Source organism: Talaromyces amestolkiae (genome assembly GCF_001896365.1).
Source record: "Talaromyces amestolkiae strain CIB chromosome Unknown scaffold15.1, whole genome shotgun sequence".
Lineage (NCBI taxonomy): Eukaryota > Fungi > Ascomycota > Eurotiomycetes > Eurotiales > Trichocomaceae > Talaromyces > Talaromyces amestolkiae.
The window spans coordinates 471,184-487,523 of record NW_024468051.1 but is presented as its reverse complement, the minus strand read 5'-3'; the positions used below and the strand labels follow the sequence as shown (position 1 = coordinate 487,523).

Sequence of the window (16,340 nt, the reverse complement as noted above, 5' to 3'; positions counted from 1 at the left end):
TATTATCGGAGCACGCTAGGCTGGAATAGGGAGGTGATTGTTAACAGGTCACGAGTGGTCTCTGCCTGCCTGTTTGACGATAGCTCGCTCGAATCGCTTCAGAGGACACATGGCATATTCAGAGGTTGATTGCATTACTTCTCTGATGATTATTTTTTTTTTTACCAGACCTTAGAGGCGTGTTGCTAGTAGTCAGCTTGTAGGCAAGAGGAGACAGGGCTGTCTGGAGAACAGACTAACCCGAACACGGCTAGCAAGATCTGGCAGTCCTTGTCAGATGTAAATTCCAGATCTACATAGTATAATTTTCCAGAGACCAGGAGATTTTCATTTGGCAATAGTTTCATTGGGGGCTGAATTGGGGGCTGGCAGTATATTATCATCAATTGCAGTTAGTGGGGAATACGAACCCCTCATTGAGCTCGCCTTCTCTATGCCTCCCGTCAGCCTGTCGTCGTCGGTCTTGCCACGAGTCTGCTGGCACTCGGCAATCCCCAAAGCTTCTCTGCTCAAGGCACCCAGCTCTACTTTTCGTTTCCTCTCTACTTCTTCTGCTTCTTCTTCTTCTTCTTCTTTTCTTCATTCAACAACCCCTCGCTCACCCCTCTCCACACCTCGCTCTTCTACAATCAACGCATTCACACGCTCCGGATTCCCCTCCATCGTCGCCCGATCCGCAACGCCCCTAGCTCAAATCTCCAAACGATATTGCTCTTATCGCAGAATGTGTCACGCCAGACATGCCGACGAGAGCTTTGGCTCGACTAATGTCGCCGGTCGCGAGGTGTTGCCCACCAATGTCAAGCCGGTGCACTACGACCTGACTCTTGAGCCAGACTTCGAGAAGTTCACCTACGAGGGAACTGTTATTATCGAGTAAGTCCACTCACACTGGTAGAGGATATCAAGCTAAATGGTATAGTCTCAACGTCAACGAAGACACCACCTCCATTTCCCTCAACACCAACGAACTCGAAATCCACTCCAGCCACATCCTCGTCGATGGCAGCGTCATCGCCTCCTCTCCCACCCTCTCCTACGACAAGGACAAACAAGTCACCACCGTCAGCTTCAGCGAGACCATCCCCGTCGGCTCCAAGGCCCAGCTGAAGCAGACCTTTACTGGTATTCTGAACGATAACATGGCCGGTTTCTATCGCTCATCTTACAAGACTGCCAACGGCGGAACTGGGTACATCGCCTCGTCGCAGATGGAGCCTACGGATGCGCGGAGGGCGTTCCCTTGTTTCGATGAGCCGGCCCTCAAGGCCGAGTTCTCGGTAACGCTGGTTGCGGATAAACAGATGACTTGCCTTTCCAACATGGATGTTGCGTCCGAGTCGGAAGTGGACTCGAAAATTACCGGTGGCAAGAGGAAGGCTGTCAAGTTCAACAGGTCGCCTGTCATGTCTACTTATCTGTTGGCTTTCATTGTCGGCGAATTGAAGTGCATTGAAACGAACAACTTCCGTGTCCCCGTGCGAGTTTTCGCTACCTTGGACCAGGACATTGAACATGGACGATTCTCTTTGGAATTGGCCGCCAAAACTCTTGCGTTCTACGAAAAGGCTTTCGACAATGAGTACCCTCTCCCCAAAATGGATATGGTCGCCATTCCGGATTTCAGTGCTGGTGCCATGGAGAACTGGGGTCTGGTCACTTACCGTGTTGTCGATTTGCTTCTCGACGAGAAGACCAGCAGTGCCTCAGTCAAGGAGCGTGTTGCCGAAGTCGTGCAGCACGAATTGGCTCATCAATGGTTCGGTAATTTGGTCACTATGGACTTCTGGGATGGTCTGTGGTTGAATGAAGGTTTCGCTACTTGGATGTCGTGGTACTCTTGCAACGCTTTCTACCCCGAGTGGAAGGTCTGGCAGACCTATGTGATTGATAACCTCCAAAGTGCTCTTTCGCTTGATTCGCTGCGAAGCAGTCACCCGATTGAAGTGCCTGTCAAGCGTGCGGATGAGATCAATCAAATCTTTGACGCGATTTCGTACTCCAAGGGCTCGTCTGTGCTGCGTATGATCTCCAAGTATTTGGGTGAGGATGTGTTCCTCCAGGGAGTTCGTGATTATATCAAGAAACACGCTTATGGAAACACACAGACTGGCGACCTCTGGGCTGCATTGGCCAAGGCTAGCGGTAAGCCGGTCGAAGAAGTCATGGATGTTTGGACCAAGCATGTTGGTTTCCCCGTTGTGCAGGTCACTGAGAATGCAGACAAGGGTACTTTGAACATCAAGCAGAACCGTTTCTTGCGAACGGGCGATGTCAAGCCTGAAGAAGACGAGACTGTCTACCCTGTATTCTTGGCTTTGAGGACTAAGGATGGTGTTGCTGAGGATCTTGTCTTGGACAAGCGTGAGTCCGAGTTCAAGGTTCCCGACCTTGACTTTTTCAAGGTCAATGCCGACCACTCGGGTATTTACCGAACCTCGTACACTCCGGAACGATTGGCGAAGTTGGGCGAGGCGGCCAAGGCAGGGTTGTTGACTGTCGAAGACCGTGCCGGTATGGTTGCCGATTCGGGTGCTTTGGCTTCTGCCGGATACCAAAAGACTTCTGGCTTGCTTTCTCTTCTGAAGGGCTTCAACACCGAGTCTGAGTTTATTGTCTGGAACGAGATGCTTACACGCGTGGGAAGCTTGCGAGCGGCTTGGCTGTTCGAGGACGAGAAGACTCGTGACGCACTCAAGGCATTCCAGCGTGCTATCACCAGCGAGAAGGCTCATCAACTTGGATGGAAATTCTCGGACTCCGATGACCACGTCCTACAACAATTCAAGGCTCTTTTGTTCGGAAGCGCCGGATCAGCCGGCGACGCAACCATTGTCGCCGCTGCCCAGGACATGTTCAAGCGTTACATTGACGGCGACCGTAGCGCCATTCACCCCAACATCCGTGGAAGCGTGTACAACATCGTCCTCAAGAACGGCGGTGAGAAGGAATACAACGCCATCCTCGACATTTACCGCACCGCCACCACCTCCGACGAGAAGAACACCGCTCTCCGCAGCCTCGGTGCCGCAGAGGACGTCAACCTCGTCCGCCGAACGCTCGACCTCGCCACCAACGGCGAAGTCAGGAACCAAGATGTATACATGCCTCTGTCTGGGCTTCGGAACCACACCACCGGTGTCGAAGAGCGATGGAAGTGGCTGCAGGAGAACTGGGATACCATACTCACTCGTTTCCCGCCCTCATTGGGCATGTTGGGTACGATCATCCAGTTGTCGTCTGTGGCCTTCAACACGGAAGAACAGCTCAAGGAAGTTGAAGCTTTCTTTGCTCCCAAGGAAACTAAGGTACCTTTCTCCCTGTCTTGATCAAATAACATACGAACTAATTTTGGTGATAGGGCTTCGACCGAGCTGTTAGTCAGAGTCTGGACGCCATCAAGGCCAAGGCTCATTGGCTGAAACGGGACCGTGAGGATGTCGAGCAGTGGCTTAAGACGAATGGCTATTTTAATGTTGAGCAGAAGCTGTAATTTGCGTATCTACCATACGTGAGAAGTAGCTATCGTATAGTCTAGCGATCATCAAAAGCAAGATACGAATGTATAATATCTCATCTCATTTGCTACCATGTAGTACTTTTACATGATTCGCAGGCTGTCTCAGCAGCTGTATTGAAAATTATGATTGGCCAGTCACCATCTACACCTCTATACCTGGGGAAACGCTTCCCCAAAAGCGCATGGATCTCATGGCGTTTGGTCGTGAGATCTAGTCCCATTCTGGAAATCTAACAATCATCAATTCTGCAAATTCTGCATATTATTCCAGTGATGACGCAGAAATACCCAATTGCTTGGACATGTGAGGCGACGCAAAGCATCATGGCTGTATTCACGATGAGTGATTCATCGACTTCATGAGTACCCAAAAGATAGTGATGTAAGTCGGTCGTGCCCGAAAGTTAGTCCTCTGTCGGTAGTTATTAGATTGATATATCCCCGGGCCCTCAGTCTGCCTCGTGTGTCCAACTGATCATCTCTTCTTTCCGTGTCTTTCTGAGGGCTAGTAGTGACAAGGCTGAGATGGGACGCTCGTTCTTGCCTGTTTCGTGTTTCGGTCAAGTCGCTCCTTCCTGTCTGTGAACCTGCCGAGATGTGAGGTCACTGGGGAAGGCCTGAAGGACAGTCGTCTACACAAACTTGAGACAACAAGAAAATGTCAAAATACTCCCCATTTGCTAATTGCGCGATTGAACATGATTTATCTGGATTTCGCCTCGTTTTCAACTCCTTGAGTCTGGATTCTGTGAACCCTGGCCTGGGCGTACCCCCGCATGACTAGTCGCGCGATAAGACTCCGTGTCTCTGCGTGACTGTGTCGACGCAGCGAAGGAAGGTTGACCCTCGGCATTTTCTCATTGTGTAATGGAATCGCAGCAGACCGAGTTGTCGTGAACGTCTGCGAGGCATCTTTTCGAAACGAATGATTATAGCCAATACGAAACGTCATGTTCTCAATTGCCAAAACGGTTCCCCAACACTCAATGTTCAGCGTTCGTTGCTTTCAAAACCCTGATCCTGGCCTGTTCGTCTACACTATAGTCTCCCTTGTCTCTATTCGCAGATCGTGTTCGTCTGGCCTATAGTGGCTGTGTTAATTGTGTTTCGACCGCAGCACTACCACTTCTTTCTACACTACCATTCCTGACACTTCCCCAAGGTGGACTTCATCATGGCCCAGCCAATTCCATTCACAAAGTACGCCCGGGCAAGGAGGCTTATCCAGTCAGCCCCCTTCTTGAGGGGTTTTCCAGTGGGAATGACCCAAAGAGAAAGCCCGCTCATCAAACCCAAGACAACCTACGCAACCGCAAACAAGCGAGCTGCGACCAATATGAATCGTGCTGAGTGAAAATTTTTTCGTTCTACTGCCTGCCTCACTCTGATGACCATGAAAAAGTTTTCTCCTCAATCAAACAATTTGTCTCGTTACGTGTACACTCAGTTGACACACATGCCCGCGTCCAGCGCTATTCCACATTTGCTTCCGACCAGCACTCGCCGGCCTGAAGAAGAGATTCGGCAGTCCGGTACAGGAATAATTCGGGCAGCAATTCACCTGACGGAATTTATTCATAATCTTATCTCCATGCCCGCTGTCCCGTCTTGGATCTCGCCACCGTCCCAAATGAAGTGAGATAAACGAATCGGATGATTCCCACCAATACGGCCAGTCGATCAAAGCGATTCCGACGAGAAAGAAGAATTCAAAATTCGAGCGGTCCTGGAAGTATTGCTTGCAAAACAGGGTTGGGAAAGTATACGAGATTAGAGAGTAACAGGGCAGTGTTGGCGGTTGATTACCCGGTGGAGTCGCTCCGTATTGCACGCAACCACTGAGAGAATGAAGTGAGGCGATACTAGGTCCCTGGCTTTCGTGCCTTTACCTAGATTTAACCCGTCCCGATTGGGAGGTCTACGTATGGTTGGGTATTGGGGTAGACTGACTAATCCTAATCACTGTCCGACGTGATGTCGTCAACAGCGTGATTATAAGCACGACTTGAAAACCGTCTCGTCAGTTCATTACTACAAACTATCTATCTTGAAAACATCTCTTGACTCTTTCGACTACGATACCAGTGCCTCGCTTGTCACTGCTCGCCTACAAAATCGACTTGGAGACCGTCCGCACCACACCACACCAGACGGCTAACGAATCTGTATCAGTGCCCACCGTCGGATCTGACATTCTGCACTATGTCTGCATAAAGGACGACTTGTTGACACCCCGCCAACTGTTGCTACGTAAAGGTAGTCAGCTCCGTACAGCGTTGCTCGTCCCTCGTATCAGTGCCTCCCGCCGGATCTGACATTGTCCGCTACCCCCCTATAAAATCGACTTGAGTGCCATTCCACCATTCGCCACTATACACCACTATTTAATTCTCTATTTGATCCCTTCATATTTGAATCAGTTTGCGTTTTCCTCATCGACATAGACCTCACACTTTGAGGACGCCATGGCGTACCACGACGTGAATCGGTATGGGCTTGGGCGCGGTGGTCGTCCATCATCTCATCGGTACGCTTCGCCTCCGATGAGCTCATCTAGGCAAGCCACTAGTGGTTCGAGTTACCTACACAACTCCCCGAGCGGCTATCGACGGACGAATAGCAACATGAACGCCATTCAGTCGCCGGAGAACGGTATCTATGAGGAGTATGGGACCACCCCCATGGCGATATCTCCTTACCCGGAAGCAGGTACTATATATCATTCTTTCCCTGGTGATGGGTTAACCGTGGCTAATCCTGATCATAGATGTTATGAATATGCACCCAGCTCCATACACAGAACACCCGAGAATGAATAATATATTGGGCAACCCTCCGCAAGTCCATGTATCGTCTCACGCTTTTCCACACAATATGGGGTACTCACCTCCATGGAATGTGTTGCATACCGAGGTAGACTACAGAGCCATAGCAGCGGAAACGTCAGATGAATTGTTCCACTCGATGATAGATCAAAATATGCTCCTGAACGTGCCTCACAACCCTCGTAGTCATGGCACTGGTGAAACAAGGGGGTCGTTCTCTACCGTGGGCACACCGCACACGGCTTCTTCGGATTGCCGTAGTGAAGTGAGCCTCGAACATACAGAGATAAGGAGAGGCGGACGACAGCAGGGCTCGAGGCTACCAGAAGACGGCGTGCTGAATGTTCGCCAGGTGCGGGATGTAGGGGCATGTATCAGGTGCTTCGTGTTACGAGAAAGGGTATGTTCATCTGTTCTATCCGTTAATGTACAACTTCAGTCTCTAATCGTTAAGGTAGTGTTCGCCCGGTACACCCTGTTTAAAGTGCTCCATTACCAAGGGTCGTAAATGGGTCGGCTGTATACGCTCCTTCGAGGAACTGACTAAATTACTCAATCCTGGTAAGCTTCTGGAATTTCTTATATCTCGTGGTTTAATCTGAACTCCTTCGCTTAGACACACTTGCTGGACGGTTGCGACCCCAGGCTCTGACGCAATGGATGTCTACGAATATTCGGAGTACTCTTTGGCAGAGACAGTTTGACCTGCCATTGAGCTTCGGGTTCGGCGAAAATTTCATCGGATTTCGGGGTGTCGAATATATTCCCAACACAGACGAAGCACGCTGGAGGGGTACTGTCGGCCACAGTGATATACATCCTGAATCACCCCAATTTCATCAGAGCCTTTACGTATATCCAGTCAATAGTTCCTCTCTTGACGTTCAGAGAATGGTATGGGAGTGGTTGAAACAAACTCTCGGGGACAGACATAGTATGGAAGATTGGTTACGTACATGTTTTCGCGGAGATGAACTCAAATGGATACGGGATTTACTTCGAGTGACTCGGCGCTACACCTTTGAAAGCTGGAATGAAAGGCCGCAGGAGGAAGTCGACTCCCAGCTTGACGATAACCTATTAGATGCATGGATGGCGTGCTTGATTGTGACAATACTATCGTTACCCATCAATATCCCTACGGATGTGGTCGATAGTATTGTTCCGAATCTGCAATTCGGCTCCTACCAAAGTCCATACCCGAATGCCTCTCGTGCCTTGTCGAAATGCGTTAAAAGCTTGTTGTTTGATATGTACCAGCAATTCGTCAAAAGAATCACGTTGGCTCTCGAAAACTTTGATAAGCTCAAGATTGAACAGATATCTGAACGTCGTCTGGCTCATGTGAACTGTATCTCGGTTTTGCTGATGGTTCTGACATCGCGAATTCAGACGTCGTTGATGGACGACAGTCGGCTAACCTTCGAACGAGAGAACGATCCGACAATATGGGATCAAACTCTGGTTCAATTAGAGAACGTTGAAGGGGTGTTCAAGAACATCATTCTGTTTGTTCGTTACATGAGCAAAGAATGGTTTAAACAGAACCGTGGATCAAGATTACGAGATCTTCCTCGGGAGATCCGCGAAATAGGGCAAAACTATCACAATGGTACGTTTATAAGGCTATTCTTCATGGTATGAGAGTGAAACGATGCTAACGTATGCCTAATATGATAGCCATTGAGCCACACATCAATGTCAAGCTGGAGGCATTTAGAGGCCCCGACGTTTTGTTTCATAAACCAAATATGCAGCGGGTCTTTGCGTTTTTCTTCAATCTTGAGTGTCAATTTCGTAAAACTCGATAGTAACAAGGCCATCCGTCATAATTAGACGACAGCTGTCACGACATACAGATCGAGGACTCACAGCACTACCTTTGCTTGTCAATGTGCTACCAACGAATTGATGTATTTAATGCTCAATAAAAGTTTTTGATTTCTTCTATCTGATAGAAATATATAGAAATGTCCGTCATCTTATAGTCCCGTATGCTCGATGGAAAAGTCACGTAGCAACAGGGTGGAAGTAGACGCAGCTCTGCTAAAAACTGTTATGGGTTTGATATGCCACCTGAACGAAATATAAAGAATAGAACGACTATAGCATGGGATGCTGTAGACGCGGTTATGGTGGGTTTTCTGTGAGAAGTTGACTTGTCGAGTGTCTTTACGGAAAACAGACAATCGATAGATATTCGAGGCAGTCAAACCCCGATAGAATGCTCAAAGTACTTGCATCATTAACAAGTCTCAAACATGTCTTCATGGATCGTGTACCTGTACATCGAGTTTACGTCGACTCTGTCGGGTGTTGTGTAAGAAGAGAAACAAAAACAAAAACGAAAAGAATTTCTTCTCCGCACCAAGGATCCACCAGCACGTGACCTCGACTAATTAGTTTATATTTTCTTCAACTTTTGCTTCCCTCTTTCTTCTTCTCTTCTTTTTCATACACTTTTTACCTACGAACGCATAATCAACCTCCAATTCTTGTTATATTCTATACGTATATACGCTTTCCATAAGATGGCAGGTCATATTGGCGAACCAGAGTGAATTGAAATCCTACTAGCCGTAAAAAAGCGAGTAGGGTTTTTCAGGGGCAACTGTTTCTCTCGTTCGAGGCCGATGGAGAGTATTTCTCTTCTGATAGATGGTTGGATGAGTCCTCCAATTGCTCCGACATTTTTGTTTTTTTGATAGTAGTTTTGAATAAATTGGATTGAATCTTGTGGTGTCAGTATGGGACAGCTCGGTAGCATTGACCCTGAGTTGCAACTTGGTGAGGAGTTTGTAGTAGATTGTGGCGTTGTGGTCGACGCGTGGAGTCGATAGTAGCACTAGTAATTACTTGGTAGTACTAGTAGTTGCTAGTTAAGAGAGCATGGCAGTCAGCATGTTCTCAGAACGGTTCTCTCAAGAAGACTAGACCGTTGCAGAGTGGAGTTGCCGTCTTCAGTCTCCCCTACAACTTAACAGTCTCCCTCCTATCATTCCTCCACTTCTCTGAGTCTTGTGTGTTCTGCGCGCAATTGACGACATGTCCTGCTTCTGATTTTGATTTTGTATCTGATGAGTTATTGTCGTTGTTCTATCGTTTAATTTGTTCCTTGTTTCTTTCGCTATTTCTCGACGTTCTCTCTCTTTTGGCTGTTGCCGTTCACCTCCCGCATTCGGACACTCGTGCCACAACTCTTCACTCAATCCAATTCAAGATTGCGTTTTATCGATGAGCTGATCGCGTCATGGCTTCTATAATCAACAAGCGTCAGCAGGCGCGCAACGAGCGAGCGTTGCATGAACTCATTCGCACAGTCCCTGGGAACGATCGATGTGCGGATTGCCAGGCTGGAAATCCAGGTGAGTTCTCAATCGAACAGTCGCGTTGTTAGTGGTCAAGTACTAATAGTCATGTGTCAACAGGATGGGCAAGCTGGAGTGTAAGTCGCTTTCTTCGGTTTCCAAAAGTTCAATTCGATCGAATATTCTAACGCAGTCTACAGTTGGGTGTGTTCCTCTGCATGCGATGCGGGTCGCTTCACCGGAAGATGGGAACGCATATCTCCAAGGTCAAGTCATTGACCATGGACAGCTGGACAACAGAACAAGTGGAGGTAAGACAGCCTCGTCAACAAGTACAAAACTGGACGCACGCTTAATTGGCCGTAATAGAATATGAAGAAAAGGGGAAACACAATCGTCAACAAAGAGTACAACCCGCGCAACATCAAACCCGACATCCCCGTCGACGTTGACGAAGCAGACTCCGCCATGGAGCGATTCATCCGCCAAAAATACGAACATCGCATTCTGGAAGACGGCAAACCGAAACCTCCGAGTAGGGACGACTCCGGATATCATACCCAAAAGTCACTGGATGAGAGCCCTCCCCCACCTCCAATCCCGCCAAAGAGTGGTAGGAAGTTCGGATTTGGCCTACGGTCTGTCTCGTCGACGAGTCGTTTACCTCGGTCGTCCGATAAGTTGTCGATATCGTCTACGTCGTCGCCTAGATCTGCTACGCTTGGTGGTCCGTTGTCGCCGTCGTTCTCGCTTAATAAACAATCCCGGGTGTTCGGTGCGAATCTCGGAGAGGCTGATAGTTCGTTTGAAGCGAAGTTGGATCAGCTTAGAAGCATGGGCTTTCCGAATGATAAGAGAAATGCTTCTGTTTTGAAAGGTGTAGGAGGTGACATGACTCGCGCGGTAGAGTCGCTGATCAGGCTTGGAGAAGGGTCAGGTCCTCCATCTGCGGCTCCTGCAGCTCCTCCAAAGCCTTCAACTTCCAGGAGTCAGCCAACCTCTTCGCCATCCAAGGCTGAGGCCGACGATCCATGGAGTATGCCAAACGTGAGCAGCGCTGCTGGTGCTCGGGCTGCCAAATCATACAATCCGTTCGACGTACCTACTGCGCAGGCCCCTGCTATTGGTCTCGAAAATGCTTTTCAGAACTTGCAGGTTGCGCAGCCCATGTCTCCGCACACAACTGGAGGATATACTAGCCACCAGATGAACAACAACATGGCTCTCACACCTCTACAGACATCACATTCATACACAAACTCACCACAACCGTTGAATTACAATCCATTCTTTCAAACAGCCTCACCGGCGTCTCAGACTGGGGCCAATCCTTATTATAGCCACACGGCACAGTCAACGCCTATTCAGCCAAGTCGCAGCTTCTCACCGGGAAATCCGTTCGCAAACTCGCTGTCGGCGCAGAATACTGGTAATCAGCAGAATCTAGCTTTTTCGCAGTCCCGGCTGGCTATGCCTCGTCATGCCAACACTATGCCTGTCTTTTCTTCCAACACTGCCGCTTCCCCATCTACGGCTTCTTCCATGTTTTTCTCGCAACAACCACAACTCAGTCCTTACCAAGTATCGAACTCCAATCCGTTTGATGCCGTCAACCCAAATAACAACTATCAGAATTATTCAGCTGAATACCAACAATCTCAGTATCAGCAGTTTCCACAGCAGAATCCTTATGCTCAGTTTCAACAAACCGCGCCACAACAGCCTGCTAGAGCGGATAAGAATAGTATCTTGGCTCTATATAATCTTGCACCAGCAGCTGCGCCGCCAATGTCAACCATCCCGGAACAATCACAGGTTCCTCAAATGCAGCAAGCAGTGGACCAACATCAGAACACCGCGCAGGTCTCGAATAGTACGTCTGCAGGTTATCCGACACAGAGCATGTTTCCAACAATGCTGCAAAGCAATTCGACGGGATCAAGTCAGGGTATGCAGAATAACAATCCATTTATGAACGCAACGCAGCAACCACAATTTCAACCACAGCAGTTGCAGCAGACGCATCAGCCGCAGATGCAACAGCAGTTACAACAACAGCAGACGAACCCATTCGCAATGATGGGCAATTCAGCGCCAGGAGTTCCATCAAATGGTCTTGGAATCGGCATGGGTGCAGCATCTCATAATCCGTATCAACAGATGACCTCTCAACCGCAACCACCACCAGTAAACAACTTCATGCCCCGAGCACCGATACACATGAGCAAAGCGAGCGTCGACATCAATAATCTTCAAAACGGTCGACATAGTCCTGACGCATTCGCAAGTTTGAGCGCAAGATATGCCTAATCACTCTTTACTATCAATATTTCTTTCTCTTCGAATATATACATTTCCGTCTTTGGTTATTGAATCAAAAGGATGGACATCTTTCATGTCTATATGACGTACTATAATACATACGCACGATGTTCTGGGGAGCGAGAGTCCGAACTTTTGAACATATCTCTACCTACCTGTACATTCTTTCCCTCTTTTCGTTTTCTTTCGTTTTGTGTCCGCGTGTATTATCCTTGGGACAGTGACTTTTATGCATACGAGGCGTACATTGCAATATATGACTGATCTTGTATTATCTTGTCTGTTGTCTAAACAGTGAACAATGAACTTATCCTACGTCTCTCATCCTAATACTACGACTGACTCCTTCGAGCTCGTATAACCATCGAATACCCAAGAAGTCCCGCAAACAATATCTGCAGCTCGATTAGTATCCCTTACCCCAAAGAAAAGAGATGTATACGTACCGAAGACCCCAAAAAACAATACCCATCCGACGCATGCCCCGGCCTCCGCCCAATCTCCATCAATCGCGCAGTCACAGGACCACCCACAAACTCAGCGATGGTATCGCAGACCGCTAGAGTTGTGAAGAGGCGAACGGTCTTGTCCGAGTCCACGAGGTAGGTTATCAAGCCTTGGAGGGCGGGTTCGAGGCCTTCGCCTAGGCCGCAGCCTGCCATTGCTGTTCATCGCGTTCAAGTTAGTTATGAGTAAAAATAGGCAGTGGAGGGGAGGGGTACCGATGACGAGAAACACAGCCGACGGCGCTTTCCAAGCCGCGAAGAACGAAAGTGTGAGGATTGTAAGCGCTGATCGGATTATGGTCAGATCGATTGCGTGTGCTGGAAATCTTCCACAAGCTTTCTTTCTTGCACCACCATCACTGGCACTAGTACCAGTCTTTGAGAACACAGACATGATCAAAGGACACAGCACGAGCGTCGCCAGAATTGCGCCCGATGCTTGTCCAACGCGTAGCCAGGTTGTTTGATGCAGTGGCCAGAGGAACTTTTCGGATGCATATTGGAACATGAATCCTTCGCTGGCGAAGGCGATGCGTTTTAGGATGTAGGTTGTGAAGCAGAAGCGGGATGCAGGGTGTTTGAGGAGGCTGATGGCGGTGTTAAGGATCGTGGATAGTTTTTGGTCTTCTTCCTTATTGTTGTTGGAGGCGTTGTTATGGTTGTCTACTGGGGAGGATGGGGAGGATGGTGATGGCGAGGAGCCGAGAAGTGGCGTGTTGACGTTTGATGAGTCGTCGCTCACGGATTCTGCATCTGTGGATCCTAAGTCTTCTTCTCTGTCAATTGAAGCCGACTTTTTCTTGCTCTGATATGACCATGAGAGTAGCATGAGTAGGCAGATGCCGTCGATCGTAATGGCGACCCAGAAAGGCACGTAGATGCTATAGCCCATGAGGAATGTCGATATGCGAGGAGTAATCAATCTATTGATATGAGGACCGGCAGCAAGCAGATACAGAAACTTGGTCCTACTCAACTATTAACTTTACTCCATGCTTTGAGGTAGAGATACAACAAACCGCTGCGAATGCCCCAAGCTATCCGAGATTATAGAAAATATGACCGAGTTGAAGACTCGGACGCCTCCGCCGATGAAGAGGAAGATTGATGAGATCCAGATCAAGCGAGGAGTAAAGATTATGTTATATTTACCTAGAAATTTTAGTTCCTTGATTGACCAGAAGGATCAGGTGACTTACAGATAAAAACGATCCATGTCAAGCCCATTAGACTTCCGGTCAATGATAAAAGTAAAACAAGTCGTTGACCATATCGATCAGCTACTGATCCATACCATAATGCAGTCAAAAGACCTGAAACTTCAAGTCAGATTACTCCCATGTATACACTTCTTCATAATCAAGGGACACACCCGGCACAGCATCAAAAGAAATCTTCCACCCAGCAATCTCCGCAAGCTCATTCTGCACAGCCGTAATCTTACACGAAGACTCGTCTATGTCTTTGAGCAATAAGCCAGCAAGTGCTCCGTCATTAGTCGTCCGATAGTACCGATCGCATATCGCGATCTCGAATAGCCGTACCGTAGGTACTTCGAGGAGTTGGATGGCGAAGGTGACGAGGAAGTAGAGGATGAATGTTGACGCGATGATGGCTTTCATATTTACTAATTCAATACGCATATTATTTCAAGCATGAGAATCTTTGCAGAAATGGGAAGGCATGGAATATAAATTTAAATAGGCTGCTAGGTTAGAGTCAGCCTCGTGTTAGTGTTGACGGATTTCCGCAAGCGCAATTCGTTTCCCCGCCTGACCCCGGACTATCTCTGTATTGTATGTATTTCTGATTAATGTTCCGAGCCTGATATTGTCATTTTTGGGCCTGTGATTTGTTTTTACTCGTATCACTCTGATATAGTCTTTCTTTTTTGTGCCTGGTTGGGTTGTCACACCAAATTAGGTGTCGAAGGATCGATCCAATCGAATGCTAAATGTCTAAATATCGAGGCTAATTCCTCCAGAACTGCATTCAATACTAAAATTTGACGCTTTCCAGCCTGAAGATTCAGGTCTGGCAAAATCTTGAGCTCTCGAGCACTGAATACCATGTCGACAGGTCAAAATCAAAAATACAAACCAATTCCCTTCGTTGAAAACCTAGAAGATTACAAACCTGGCGGTTTCCATCCAGTCCATATTGGCGACCGACTCAAAGAAAATAGATACTGCATCATCAATAAACTCGGCCATGGCTGCTTCTCGACTGTCTGGCTTGCCGAAGATGCTTTGAAGAAGACATGCGTCGCCGTTTCTATTTCACAAGCCCAGCTCTCACAAATTCCATCGGGGAATGAATCATCTCACGAAGACACCCGGAAAACAATCCGTATGCTCCAGCATTTGGCAGAAGGCAAAGAGACTGACTACCGTGGATCAAATGTACTACTTCCGTTGGACATCTTCGAACTGAGCGGGCCTAATGGAGCTCATTTTTGCATCGTTACACACTTGCAAGGCCAGAGTCTAGCAATGGTCACGAAACGGGATCTTGGAAAATTGAGTGAAACGTTGCCATTACCAAAAGCGAAACGAGCTATTATGAGCCTCTTGACAGGTTTTGCTTACATACATAGTAGAGGAATTTGTCATGGAGGTTTGTCTTATCCATACCCTTTCCAAAAGTTCATATTTGACTTGCAAAAGATCTACATCCTGGCAATCTTCTTCTTGACCTGCCTGAAGAAGTTACCCAGTCTCTAGAAAGAATCAACGCTATCTGTGGATCACCACGAACTGTACCAATTGAACGACTTGATAACAACCCTTTGGAGTCTAATGTCCCCAAGTATGGCGTCGAAGCAGCTCTCGGCAAACTATCCGACCTCACTCTATACTCCGGGGACTTGAAAGTCGCAGACTTTGGCTGTGGCTATTTTGCAAATGACCCTCCCAAGGAAATCGACTTTTTGGGTCCCTATATTGTGCCGGAGCAGTACTGCACAGGTCAGATTGGAACTGCTAGCGATGTCTGGACGGTGGGCTGTGCTATTTGGCTGCTTCTCTCGGGACGGGACATGTTTGGCACAGTTGATGATCCTACTGCGAAGGTCTTTTTGGTCATGACAGAGACACTCGGCATGCCTCCGGAATTCATTTTGCAAAGTTGGAGGGAGAAATTGCCGGGTATGGAATTACAGGCTTATCTCAGTCCTTCGGTTTCGTTAGCCCAGAGAATCCAAGAGCTTCGATTCGGTAATGAAAAGCGATGGATGAAAAGTCGAATAGACGAGTTTTCCGATGAAGATATCACCCTTCTAACTGGCTTGCTGACTTTGATTTTCAAATATGATCCTACTGAGCGGCCAACAATGGAAGTTATCCTACGACACCCCGCTACGGCTCTTTTTAGCAGTGCTGACTGATCGTCGTGGGCACAATTTCTTCGCTTGCTCTTGGTTTTTAAAATGTAGCTTATTCGTGATCCTCTTTTGGAAGTCTCGTTATAACTATTGCTCGCACTTCAATACTTCGTCGAGGAGGCAGATTAGGGTCGGCGTTGTAATCGAGAAATGACGCATGGACACAGACTTTCAGATGCAAATAAATCCTATATTCAAAGTAATCCGACAAATATTGGACTTACATTCAGCGCCCCCTTCCACCGGATGCGAATCCCAGCTCACAAACAAACTTGCTTCATCAGGTACCTGATCCCGTACCCAATACCATTTTTGCTTCGGATTATACCTAAGATTGTATATCTCTCGAGCAACGATGCCATTCCATGGTCGGTCTGTTGGCACGAGATCTTTTTCGTCGATTGTAGCATAGTCGCAAAAAGCCAAGGGGGCATCGCCAACTTGGCCGGAGACTGGCCGCCAGATGCTATACACAGC

At 47.9% G+C, this 16,340-nt stretch overlaps 5 protein-coding genes across 5 annotated transcripts; 4 read left to right on the top strand and 1 right to left on the bottom strand.

Moving 5' to 3' along the window:
• Positions 1-724: 724 nt before the first annotated feature.
• Positions 725-3,493, top strand: BHQ10_007389 (uncharacterized protein; the record flags this gene model as incomplete). The annotated part of the gene is made up of 3 exons (XM_040880078.1): positions 725-876; positions 923-3,308; positions 3,362-3,493. 3 exons carry the CDS (start codon positions 725-727, stop codon positions 3,491-3,493), a joined length of 2,670 nt encoding a protein of 889 aa, XP_040735892.1.
• Positions 3,494-5,985: 2,492 nt separating this feature from the next.
• On the top strand, positions 5,986-8,156 carry BHQ10_007388 (uncharacterized protein; the record flags this gene model as incomplete). Its single annotated transcript, XM_040880077.1, has 5 exons — positions 5,986-6,229; positions 6,288-6,745; positions 6,804-6,906; positions 6,962-7,957; positions 8,026-8,156. The coding sequence occupies 5 exons, from the start codon at positions 5,986-5,988 to the stop codon at positions 8,154-8,156; spliced, it is 1,932 nt and encodes a 643-aa protein (XP_040735891.1).
• Positions 8,157-9,595: 1,439 nt separating this feature from the next.
• BHQ10_007387 (uncharacterized protein) lies at positions 9,596-11,963 on the top strand (the record flags this gene model as incomplete). Its single annotated transcript, XM_040880076.1, has 4 exons — positions 9,596-9,710; positions 9,774-9,790; positions 9,854-9,964; positions 10,023-11,963. 4 exons carry the CDS (start codon positions 9,596-9,598, stop codon positions 11,961-11,963), a joined length of 2,184 nt encoding a protein of 727 aa, XP_040735890.1.
• Positions 11,964-12,307: 344 nt separating this feature from the next.
• BHQ10_007386 (uncharacterized protein) lies at positions 12,308-14,103 on the bottom strand (the record flags this gene model as incomplete). The annotated part of the gene is made up of 6 exons (XM_040880075.1): positions 12,308-12,370; positions 12,422-12,639; positions 12,698-13,449; positions 13,501-13,633; positions 13,681-13,794; positions 13,854-14,103. The coding sequence occupies 6 exons, from the start codon at positions 14,101-14,103 to the stop codon at positions 12,308-12,310; spliced, it is 1,530 nt and encodes a 509-aa protein (XP_040735889.1).
• Positions 14,104-14,550: 447 nt separating this feature from the next.
• Positions 14,551-15,866, top strand: BHQ10_007385 (uncharacterized protein; the record flags this gene model as incomplete). The annotated part of the gene is made up of 2 exons (XM_040880074.1): positions 14,551-15,097; positions 15,148-15,866. The coding sequence occupies 2 exons, from the start codon at positions 14,551-14,553 to the stop codon at positions 15,864-15,866; spliced, it is 1,266 nt and encodes a 421-aa protein (XP_040735888.1).
• Positions 15,867-16,340: the final 474 nt, after the last annotated feature.